Here is a 12,395-nt window from a genome sequence, read left to right as displayed (position 1 = left end):
AAAAACCGTATAGCGGAGGACCATATGTTTAGCGGTTGTGGGTGAAGAATATAGAGCAGTGAGTTACAGTGGATTCATGATTGGTATCTCTGTTGATAAGGACAGTTTTGTTCAAGTCACTACAGGGAAAATAGGCAAAGTTACTAATATTATTGAGACAAATAGTTCGAATGATCACCCATCCATTTGGTTGATATATTTGGATGTTCCGATAGAAGGTGACTATTATTCCTTCCCATGCAGTTCGCAGTTGGTATTTGTTTATGTGTGGCAAACTGTCGAATAAGATATCCCGTGCTTCCCTTACCTCTGTGACATCAAAATGTATTGTGTGTTTGGAAGAGAAATACGCTGCAGTGTTTTCTCAATCAGGGTTTTTTTTTCTTTTTTTTTAAGAGCATATCTGTGGACAGAATCAACATGAGCTCAGGAAGAAAAAAGTTTTGCGTAGCAGCTTTCACTGACGAGGACGGAGCATTAGAAGTTATACCTAGTAAATGGCTTAAAAACGAAAATGAATGCCTTTGGCCTAAGACATCATCCGTTACGCGTATTCAAAATTTTATCAGGGACTGTAAGGAGCCATCTGCTGATTGGACAGTTGTGAACATAAAAATCTATGGACAATCCAGTGAGTACTATTTGTATTTTCTTTTTATCTGTCTCGTTGTGTTTTTGAGTATTTATACCTCAATTTTGAGTCAAAATGTAATATTATTTCACTATTTTCTGCATTGAATAGCAAGATCTATCATACGGAGCAGCCGTGATTCAGTTGGTAGCGCGTTATCTTAGTATTTGGTAGGTCGCAGATTTCAGCCCGGTGGCTGGCCATCCTGACTAGACACCATGTCCGCATTCTGGAAAATCAGGAAAACAAGAAATAAACATAAATGCCAGGGAAATTGCAAGAGGTTGTTTCGGATTACGTTTGTTCCTGTTTTATTCGTTTATAACGGTTACTAACGGTGAACTCACCTGTTCGACGCTCCAGCGTTACAGGTCGAAATTTGTGAGGATATTTTCGTCAAAACAAGGAAAAGTTTAAAGGTTTAATTCCATTGTAATTTGTATACTTGTGACTACAGTTCGAGAAGCTTAGTTGGTAAATAAAACTCATAAAGTAAGCTTGTTCAAATTCATAGCTTCCTGTCACCAGTTGTTTCGTGACAAATATGCTTAAAAAATGTCTTCTATTTTAATACATTGCTGGAATACAGTCTTATTGAAGAAAAAAGAAAAAATGGTGTCCTCTACATTACAAGTTGGTATGAGTTGATATATATTTGTATGACCTAAAATGAACTTTTTATGTTAGGACCTTATATACTAAATTAGCTTTTAGAATCCATGACGTTTCTTATAGGATTCCCAAAGTGCTTTTGAAATAACGTTAAATAAAGTAAATAGTATATGGAAGAAAATAAAGAAGTCAGGGAAAAGTAGCAACTCCAGTCAGAGAAATAAGAAGGATTTTTTCTTTGTGTGTGTGTGTGTGTGTGTTTGTGTTTGTGTTTGTGTTAACTATGCTAGAGTTTTTTCCGGGATCTTATACTCAGTCAAATCAGGCAAATGCTGAATATAGTACCTTAAAGACAAGGCCTGGATAACTCTCTCCAAATCCAGCCTTGCACTATCTTATCGTGAGCAGGAAATGTCAAAGGTACGTTAAATAAAGTTAAAAAATAAATAAATAAAATAAAAATGCTAGTATTCTTAGGCCTTCTATTCTTAGTTCTGTTACAGGCTTTCTTACTCTCGAATTTCAGTCGTGAATAACTTTACATAAACAAGAGTATTTAGTTCGTAAACAGATTTGTTTTATTTGGGATATTCTAATATTTAATGTTTTACAGTTAGCAAAGAAATCACAACTGAGGGTAGATCCATAACCATGTTGCTTTCTTATCGTGTATGGTTTTCATGCCAAGAATAATTTCGCAGCTACTTTCCCTTATCAGTAACTGTAGAATATATGTATTTTTTAACATTTCAGATTCATTTCAAAAAGCTGCAGCAAAGGCTGACAAAGTTTTACTGACTTCAAACGTTAGTAGTGATTCTTCTGACGAAGAAATTTATTCAAGAAGATGTCGCAGAAAGCCACAAAGATATTTGTCTGAAGAGGACAGTGATGACTCATATCCAGGAACTAAGAAAAGACCATATGAAACTTTTAACGAATGTAGTGTTCCAAGTCCCCCAGCACCTATTCGGAAAGGTAATTATATTTTATATTCATGCTAAATATATTTTATATTCATAATTTCGTTCAAGAACACTGCTTGTCTCCTCATATATATATCTCTCTTGATAGTAATTTCAACGCAAATTAAAAGTTTAGCTCGTAGCTGATTTGTTTCATAGGACTATGTATTGAATCGCGTTTTAAATATATATTTTTTTAAATGTGTGAAAGTTAAAATTATCAAGATTTCGTGGGCGATTCTTTATTGCCAGAGAGTTGACCTTCTTTCGCAGTGTTTGTTTCAGAAAAAAATGTTCCGGGGGTTACTCTTAGTATTCGGAGGGACTGAAACCATATATTTCCCTCTGCTGGTTCTATTCCAGTACGTTTTAACCATTTCGTCCGGGGGGGGGGGCAAAAAAAACAGGCCTGAAAGAAACACTGTTCTTTCGTATTACTATGCCAGTGCAGACGTTACTTAAATGTGAAACTATATACTATTTTGGAGAAAGTTTATTGCTACTTCGTCTGAAAAACATTCAAAAGTAAGGCTGGCTGAAATAGTAGACAGATAGAAGTAACCTACAATGTTTTATGAACCTCTTGAAAACAATTTATTAGTTAGATGTGCAGAGTAGTTGTTGTAATGTGTACAACAAGCTTGGAGTGAGAAGCCCTAACAACTAAAAATAAGATGTCTAGTTTGTTTATTTTTATAAACAAGTTTTTCAATTTGGCGTCCAAAATTGGCTACTTGCTATATTCAAGCAAGTCTTACGTAACAAATCATTCAGACTCAGATCTAGTCTCAAGTAATTTATTTCTATGAAAAGGCTTGCTAGTTGTTTTTGTTCTTTTTTTTTTTTTTTAACGAGGTTGTTAATACTTTCCCCTTTTATCGGATAAATGCTATCTTCTCATGATGGTTAACTACAGAAAAACCGGGCTCGTAATGCAAACTGTGTCGTTAAATTGGTTCTATTATGAGTATACATCAATAAATAAATAAATAAATGAAAAATAACGTACACATTAAATATTCATTTAATTATGATAGGGAGTCTATTTAGGACAAGATCAAACAAGCAGATAAACAGCGTTAGTATCTTTTAACGTTGTGAGTTAATGTAATCAATGTACGATTTCTGCGATTTCCGGAGAGGGGGATAAATTCGTCAATAGCTCAAAAAAGTGGGTTTTATTTCCACCATATCCAAGGTTGAGAGGTATTTCGAGAAACAGAGAGGAGGAAGTTCCAGCCATCCCCCTACAGATAGAATACTGGATGTAATCATTGTAACATTTTAAACATGCTTTTAAAACCATAAGTTGTCACCTGCTTATTGTATACCTAACAGTCTAGTAAAAACTGGATGTTTGTATAAATTCATTACTTGCTTTCAGAGTCGCTTGGAGTGCGGAGGAACTGCGGAGGTAAACGTATCATCTATGGTGCACAATTCAAACGGAGGTTGCTCGTCTGCATCACATCGTAAAAGTCCAAACGGACCTTCACCATCCCACTCCCAAATCCAAACTCCATGCAGAATGTCAGCGTCGTCAGTTGCCACTACTTCATGTGCAGATACAGACAGTACCTTCACATCAGCTCGTTTAGGAATTGGCAGTAGTAAGTATCCAAAGATTAAACTGTATTGCTAAGCTTAGTTACATGTGTCGTCATTATTAAATAACCAAACAAAATGAAGACTATATTGCTTCTTTAGAGACATTTTGAACCCTGCTAGCTCGAGAGTGTGGTAGCACGTAGTCAATGCATCGATATTCTCCGACCACTTAGTGTGGCCGCCTTGACCTAGTAGTCTCCGAGATTATCACCAATTTTTGTTAATGAAAAACGAAATTATGGTAAAACTTATGCTTGGAAATTGAAATTGTTATGTTCCAAGCCGTGCGAAGGAAGGGGGGAAGGAGTCCGGACCCTTCTCTTCCTCAAAAATAGATTTTTGTGTAACTAATATAAATTTCGTACTAATTACATTTTAAAACATATATATCATAATAAGATTTACTTTTTACAGTGAAACCTTTAGTGTTTAAGATCTCCTCCGAAAGTATTTCTAGATCCGGCGTTCCTTTCGTAATGGAAGTACTTCTTGGCTTTAAAATTCAGAACATATAATCTGTAATTCTAGTTTTATCACATTTTGTTTTGCAGCGCATCCTGTTGGAATGGTTGCTTTGGAACTATTCTGTTCCATATTAGAGGAGGCTTGTGGGCAAGCGTATGTTAGGAGCGATTAAACTCCCAGCCTTTTGAATGCTAAACCGACGGGCTGACGATATAAAGTTTGTACTATGAAACAGAAAAATTTATATTTTTGTACAAAACAGCGTCTTGTTAGTCATTTGTTTTTTCTTACTGCCTGTGCGCAGGTAGCAGACAAAATTGTCAAGTCGACACCGATACGCACGCCCTCTCGTGGCGCTCCTGGTTTCTTCGCTTGCTTACCAACACACACTCAAGTTTTTATTGTTGCTCTGGCTGAGATTCGAAGGAACCCAAATTAGGCAAATTCCGTTCAGGTGTCTTAATTGTCACACCACAGAGACGCGATCAACGTTCTTTGAATGTTAAGCATTCCTCGCACCCCATTTGAAACCGTTACTCTGCTAGTATCGATATTTAGACATTGTTCCATATACGGAGGCTCTGCAGAGAAACATTGGAGCATATCATTCTTATACTACATTAAGTTGAAAGTTGAAATATCAAATGTAACTGCATTCTCTCGCAACAGGAGTTTTTGCAGTAACCTTTTTCAGCAGAACTTCCGTATACGGTAGAATGCCTAGATATTGACACGAGCAGGCTATTTTATTCCATTAAGACACTTGAAATGCTCTACAGACATATAAAATTGACCCAAATGTGGTGTAATGATTAGGAAAGCCCTCAAATAGCAATTAGTAGTTTTCTTGCAATAGACTTAAAAAAAATAAAATAAAAATAAAACTGTTTATGCATTGATTATGAAGCTTTTATCAATATGTGATTTAAAATTCATCCCGTATGTTGCTGTGGGTATCGACTTCAGGGTCAATATGAGCTATGTGCCGGTCAGAACCTAGATGACTTTTGTTAATGGTAGTTGCGGCACACACTATCTTAATGTAGAATAAAAAATATTTCAAACAATGTGTACCATTGCCTCCTTGGTCTTGTATTAATTTACTTTTTTTTCTTTCTTTTGATATTTCAGCCGTTGAAAAAATATTCCAGTTACTGCAGAGAATCCAGCTAGATATGAAACATCTCAAATGTAAAGTTGATAAAATGGAAGCCAAAATACATGAGCTGCACCAAGTTCCCTGTAGTGGTAAAGAAGCTTTGCAATCTATAGAAAATGCAAACCTGCTAGCTGACAAGCTCCCTTTACGCAGTTTGTCTATGGTTCACAATTTAGAAGAAGATTTAAAAGACAGAGAGATGGCTTCAAAATTGGTGAGTGGTATTCTTAAGTTCGTATTGACACGAAGTATTTGTAAATATCCTTCAGGTATTGTTTGAAAAAGAAAACTTTTATTCTTTAAAAATAGATCTCGTGGCCAGATGCTTTTTCGGATGTACAGGTTGTTAAAATTATGCGTACCAAACAATGTAGGGGTGGGTACCTGACATGGAAACAAGAAAATGCTTTGTGACATGTGCATACCGATCAATAGGTTGGGAGATGCAGGCCGTCGAAAGCGTGGGAAAATAAATTTCAGAAGCCTAAAATTCAAACACTGTCCAATCAACGTAGAGAGTGCAGCTTCATATCTCATAAAGGAAGTCGTTGGTGTTCTATTGCAAAAATGCATGTTTCAAAATTCAGCAATGCATACAAAATTAATTTTACAAGGTGATGGTAAGCCGACAATGACTTACACTTCGGCTTTTCGGTGCCTTTGAAGAGTCCTTTCGCACGCAATGCACATTCTTTTAACATGCATTTTTATATAGAACAGGTATGACTTCTTTTATGAGATATGTCATGAGCCTATAACATTGCTGCGTACATGTACGGTACATCAGCCAAACTGGATTGGAGATGACGTATTTTTTTTATTTTTATGTATTTTATTTATTTTTTAATCCAAAGCTGATTGTGACGTATTCTTAATAATACACTTTCAAATCAAATAAAATCGAATCAACTATTTCTCTAGCGGTAGCAGTTTGGACTGTGAATTCTTAGGACTTATAATTTAGGTGTCCATATTGGATCTTAAATACTACTACTACTACCAATAATAATGCAATGCAATACTAGTTCGAAAATCTTGCTTTCACTGTATAGCACCTTCGTGTTTCAACAAAATCATAAGGTAGGATGGTATACGGTTTCCTCGTGTCGTAGACATGTCTACAGTTATGCCTTGTTTGGCAATACCGGTACCATCTTCTACAACCTTTCCAACCATCCGCGGGTTCTCATAAAAATTAAGTGTTGAAGGGCAACTTCCACAGGTGCATGGATTCTCCAAGCCTTCGCTTTGCAAATAATTGAGAAGTCCCTTCACTTTTCGGGAATTCGGGAAGTCCTGGATACTTTCTTTGAAGTTCTCTAGCACCCATCTCCACCTTGGTAAGTGGAATCAGTGACTATGATGATGTCACGGTTTTGCAGGAAGCGAACTTGTAAGACAAACGGGCAACACGATCTCAGCAATTCTCGACTTCATCTGCAATCATTTAAAGTAGTCTTAGTGTAATTTAGTGACCTGTGCAGAAAATATAGAAGATTGTTCAGAATGGAGAACTGCATGAACGAATGTTACATAATTTTTAATGCTTGATGACAAAATAAAATTTTATTTCATATTGCTGTTGTATTTCATATGGTAATGTACTAACTATGTTTTTAGTGTCATTATCTTTCCAATGGGCGTGGAGAGGACTACAAAAAACTGACATTGTCCATTCTGAAGACAGTATTTTCGAGGGACGTCGCAATGAAATTTAGCATTGACGGATTACGTGGGAAGGAAAAATTTTGTGGATTACAACTGTTCCATGTAGTTATAGGTACGTCATGTACAAATTGTATTTCATTGGGCAAAAGTCATCCAGGTCTAGTTTTAAAAGTAGTATCCCAGGATTTCTTTGTGTAAGAGTAAAATCGCTGGAAAAGTCTCATTAGGAATGTGTATTTAATGAAAAGTCCTAGTCTACGTGGGCCCAGGCGTTTTTATTTATTTATTTATTTATTTATTTATTTATTGAGAAAGTACGGTATAAGTGCCTGAATACACCATTCGATTTTTATCGCTCGATAATAGACATACGACATGGTTATACAATGATTTAAATCAGCCTGTTCCTGTGCATTTGATTACGATTAGGGATCGAACGAGACTGACAGAAGAATTACTAAGTTTGATTTAGTTCAGTGAAACTTTTGTATAGCGGACACAAATAGGGAATATAACTGTCCTATTATTGGGAAATGTCCGCTATTAAAAAAAAATTACAGTATAAACTTAACGTACTACTCGTATAAGCAACATAACGTAGGCAAAATGTCTTTCTGTTTAATAATGAGCTAATACAGTTTTTTTTTTTTTTCTATAGTATTATGTTCGGACAGAATACTCTTTCTCTCTTCGAAATTAACAACTTGCAGCAAGGCAAATAGACAAAGATTAAATAAACTTTTGCTGAAAATGGATACTAAACTAAATGCATGTTGAAAACAAATAAATGGAGACATTTGCGTTCGATTATCACATCCAACAATGCGCGGTACATTAACGATCCTGCCTATTATTGCTTGAAATTCAAGAAAATAACAAAGCTTTATTTCAGGCTGTCCGTTAGTTGGAAGTTCTACATAGACGCTGGGGAATAGTTTTCAGTATCCGCGTCCGTTATTGAGAATGTCAGCTATTCAGAAGTAATTTTCACATTGCACCCAATGTATTTCTGCCAGGAAATTGAAAACTGTCCGTTATTTTGAGATGTCCGTTAGAAATTTTACTGTAAATATAATTTCTATGCGTCGTATAAAAGTCTAATGAAGTCGAAACAACACATTTATCCTTCGATTTTTGTCGTGCGACGAATATGGAATGGTTTAAACAGGTATAAAGTGACCTCACTTCAAGATATGTGCACTAGATTCACGCCACGATGTAGTTCGGGGCCCCTAATAATTTTAGGTCCTAGCATTCTGCCGTTCACGGATGAGACTGAGGAAAAGCCCTATTCGCGATGGTGTCGCTGATTCGCCTGTGCAGGATCTGAGTTCCTAAAGAATTTTGTTATATATATATATATATATATATATATATATATATATATATATATATATATATATATATATATATATATATATATATACTAGAGTCTAATTTCATCTTTCGGATGTATGGCGTTTTTTAGTATATATTTTTAGGAATTTTGGAGGGGGATTACTACCAGTGAAATCCTTTGTTTAGGTGCCATTCTCGCATTATCCTAGTAAAAGTAAAGCTTGCGGTAATATCTCCCATACCCCGTCCTCGTAACTCTGGTATCATTGTTTTCCTTGTTTATGCCTCTGAAAGAAGTTGTAATTTTCTGTCAATCGCACCGTGCAAGTGAATTTTCAATTTTTGACTTGAAACGAGTGGATATTCTGAGCCATCCACATATCGTTTTCCACTCCCTACTTCCTCTGTTTGACACCGAACGACAATGTCCTGTTAGATTAGCCTTTCGAGCACGTAATAATGCGCTCATGCGTACAATGGATGTTTTTTGTGCAATGTATAAAAGGTTTCTTTCTATTTTAGGAGAAAGTTATATTTTCGTTCGAATTTTATTTATGTAACTTCAAAATTAATCTGTTATTTCTCAATGATGACATTTGCTATTTAAATGTGTAGTCCCTTCTGGTGATACAGTATTATTGCATTGAATTTTTACCATTTTTTCTTCTTCAGGAGCAGTACAACTCCGATTTCCTGATATACAAACTAGCGACATTGTCCGACGGATTGGGAAAGTCTTAAGTGGTTCACGAGATTGGGATGGCTATAGATGTAATCGGAGAAGAGAACAGGCTCAAGACTTAGGGGAAGATGCACAGTCGTTCCGCGGGGAACCCGCAAGAGTCCAAGGACCACTTGAATTCACCTTGCAGAGTCGCCCCGGAGAGAAAGCCGTGGGGTGATCGGTCCCGCGGCTAGTTGTGGTCAACCCTCAGCAGCGTGTCCGATATAAACAAACTTATATGAACGAAATGTCTTATTGTAAATAAAATAGTAGACAATAATATGTTAAAGTACAAGAGAATTATAAACTTCATGAAAGTAACCGTTATTAATAGTTTTTTTTTTAATTTATCACAGTAACTTTCAGTTCGCTAATTTGCAGAAATATTTCCTAGTGATACATTTTTATAAGTTTTATGTTGTATTTTACTGCAAAGAACCTATCCAAATTAAAACTTTATAGTGGCATGCATATTTTACTGAATATAATGAGCTTTCCGAACTTCCGTGCTGTCTGTGTAAGTGTAAGGGATGAGTCCACACTACAGACCAGTGTGCGAATTAACGGATATTTTACAGTGGGATTAAAAAAAAAAAAACTTTTGAGAAGTTAAAATTTATGGGAAACTAATAATTTACAGAAGAAAAGAACTTCCTAAATTTTCTCTAAATTATTTCAGGTTAAGTAGAAAGATAAATATTATCTGCATAGTTTCTTTAATTATATATTAGTTTCCCTAGTCGGGATGTGTAGCGGAAAAATTCAATGTTTGAAATAAATTTATTTACAGTGGCTTTTGTTGACGTAGAGTGTATATGATTTTTACGTGTTTAATTTTATTATACATATGATATATTGACATAAGGGTCAGGAAAATAGCCACTTATCAGTGAACCCTTTTTTGAATAAACTAAATAGTTTCCACACGTCGCGGAACAAGAGCTGGTTCCTTCTTCAGTGGAAGGAAACAATGATGTATATGAAGAGTACGCGTTAAGAACAGTGAAGGTCACATTTTGAATATGCTCAAAAAATATTTTCTCCACACCAAAAGATGCAAAATAGTTGGTGAAAACAGGGCGTAGTCCACTCGCGAATGTACACGTGAGCGAATTACGACGTGTTTTCACCATCTTAATTATACATTTTGGTGCTGAGAAAGAATTTTCTGAGCATTTTAAAACGTGCCCTTCATAGTCCTTCCTGCGAACTCTTCATATGGAATGAAACAAAATGGTGAAGACAGTGTCAACGTTTGGTAACTATTAAGTTGATGCAAGAGAAGATTCACTCATTTTTTATGTTGTTTCTATATTAATGATAATAAGTTACGTGTTTAAAAGTATTTATTTCCATTCGTTATGTTGGAAACAGCAAAACAATTGTACAATATATACCTCTATGCAATGAGTGAAGTTCACGATAAAAAAAAAAGTTAGGGAATATGTTTTGTGTAAATTTTATTTTAATTATTTTTTAAAAAAAATAAAAATGTGAATACTTCAATCTGAAAATGTTTTTATTATATACTGTTTTGTTTAGTCTAAATACTGCATCTCTGAAACACGCTAAATGTCCGACCGCCCTCTTGGATCCGCCATAGATAGAAGTGCGGCAAAACTACTTGCACCAGTGACATTTTGAAAAAATGTCAGATGTATCCGATGTCATTTTCTATTATTTTCATTAGAAAAACATAACTTGAATCCAAAATGGTGGACAAGCATGTAGCGTGCGCCAGAGATGCAGTACATGGCCCTATTCAAATCTGATATGGTGACATATCCATCTGGTGTTAAATCTGTAAAAATTATATGGTCACATCTGGTTTACCGATGTGGGTGGGATCTCCCACCCAGATCTTCCCCATACCCACATTGTCATTTTAGCTTCCATGGTTAACCGATGTAGCTCTATATGGGTCCAACCCAGATCTACAACATGCAATACAAAAGAACATATCCGCACTCAGGTTTGAATAAAACTTTTCATATTTAATCATTTAGTGTGAAAAGAAATAGGCTGAGCTCGTACGTTTCGCAATTGTGTATAGAAGCTGGACGATCAGAAATGTCGCCTATTCTATGTTCCTTGTGAAAAGTACTGGGCGATTCAAATACATTTGAATAGCTCCGTTCTTTTTACAATGAACATATAGAGCTACATCGGTTAACCATGGGAGCTAGAACGACGATGTGGGTATGGAGGAGATCTGGGTGGTTCAACATAGATTCCACATCGGTCAACCAGGGAGCTAGAACGACGATGTGGGTATAGGGAAGGTCTAGATGGGCCGACATGGATCCCACATAGATCCACATCGATCAACTATGGGAGCTAGAACGAAGATATGGGTTCAGTGAAGATCTGGGTGGTTCAACATAGATCCCACATAGGTCAACTAGGGAGCTCGAACGACGATGTGGGTATGGGGCAGATCTAGATGGGCCGACATTGATCCCACATAGGCCGGTATTGTTCAACCAGGGACCAAGATCGATTATGTTGATATAAGGCAGATCTAGATGGGGCTACATGGATTAATGTGGGGCCAACATTGATCTGGAAGAATCCACATGGGACCCACATAGATCAACATCGACGCCGATGTCGATCGACATAGATTTGCCGATATTGGCCAATGTCGAAAAAATGTTTGCCATTCTGCATCGATCGTCATCGACAGCGACATCGATCCCACCAAAAATTCCCATGTTGATCGACATCGGCCCATCAACTGTGCTACTGGGGATGAGTCCGAACCAAACTTGCATATGCGCGTACCCACTTCAGTGACGCGTCTACTTCGCATACACTCAAGTGCTATGATATTAACTACCGAATTCTTACCGTTCTGGTAGTGATCGATGCGAGAAACATGGATTACAACTGAAAACAAGAAATGTACACAAAAATGGTTTTACTCAAACACAAAATATTACACATTTCACATACATACTTTCTTTTATACTTTGTTAATATGATTATTATTGACGTCCTTTTGAATTTTGTATTTTAGATTTTTCTTTTTATCATTTTAACACAATGAATTTAAGCCCATATATTTGCTAATAAAAGAATAATAAAAAAATAAAAAAGGAATTATAAAATTTTAACTCAAAAATATATTATATGACGACGAAGCCGGCTTATTGCATGATTAGAGATATGATCATTTTTCACACGTTACTCACTGAGCACTAATTCACACAACATTTTGGTTTT

At 36.0% G+C, this 12,395-nt stretch overlaps 1 protein-coding gene across 1 annotated transcript; it reads left to right on the top strand.

The window, feature by feature from the left end:
* Nucleotides 1-2,027: 2,027 nt before the first annotated feature.
* On the top strand, nucleotides 2,028-10,631 carry LOC145666698 (uncharacterized). The gene is made up of 5 exons (XM_081734193.1): nucleotides 2,028-2,221; nucleotides 3,593-3,818; nucleotides 5,413-5,654; nucleotides 7,061-7,220; nucleotides 9,119-10,631. Exons 1-5 carry the CDS (start codon nucleotides 2,135-2,137, stop codon nucleotides 9,346-9,348), a joined length of 945 nt encoding a protein of 314 aa, XP_081590319.1. The 5' UTR covers nucleotides 2,028-2,134; the 3' UTR covers nucleotides 9,349-10,631.
* The last annotated feature ends 1,764 nt before the right edge of the window (nucleotides 10,632-12,395 follow it).

The sequence above is a fragment of the Thermobia domestica genome, chromosome 12, assembly GCF_964235325.1.
Source record: "Thermobia domestica chromosome 12, izTheDome1.hap1.1, whole genome shotgun sequence".
In the NCBI taxonomy this organism is placed as follows: Eukaryota; Metazoa; Arthropoda; class Insecta; order Zygentoma; family Lepismatidae; genus Thermobia; species Thermobia domestica.
This window is presented reverse-complemented; position numbering and strand designations above follow the sequence as displayed.

Coding starts and splice junctions, on each gene's coding strand:
- LOC145666698 (XM_081734193.1), top strand. CDS start 2,135: ATGACTCATATCCAGGAACTAAGAAAAGACCATATGAAACTTTTAACG. Junction 3,819..5,412: donor TCGTTTAGGAATTGGCAGTA/GTAAGTATCCAA, acceptor TTGATATTTCAG/CCGTTGAAAAAATATTCCAG. Junction 7,221..9,118: donor ACTGTTCCATGTAGTTATAG/GTACGTCATGTA, acceptor TTTCTTCTTCAG/GAGCAGTACAACTCCGATTT.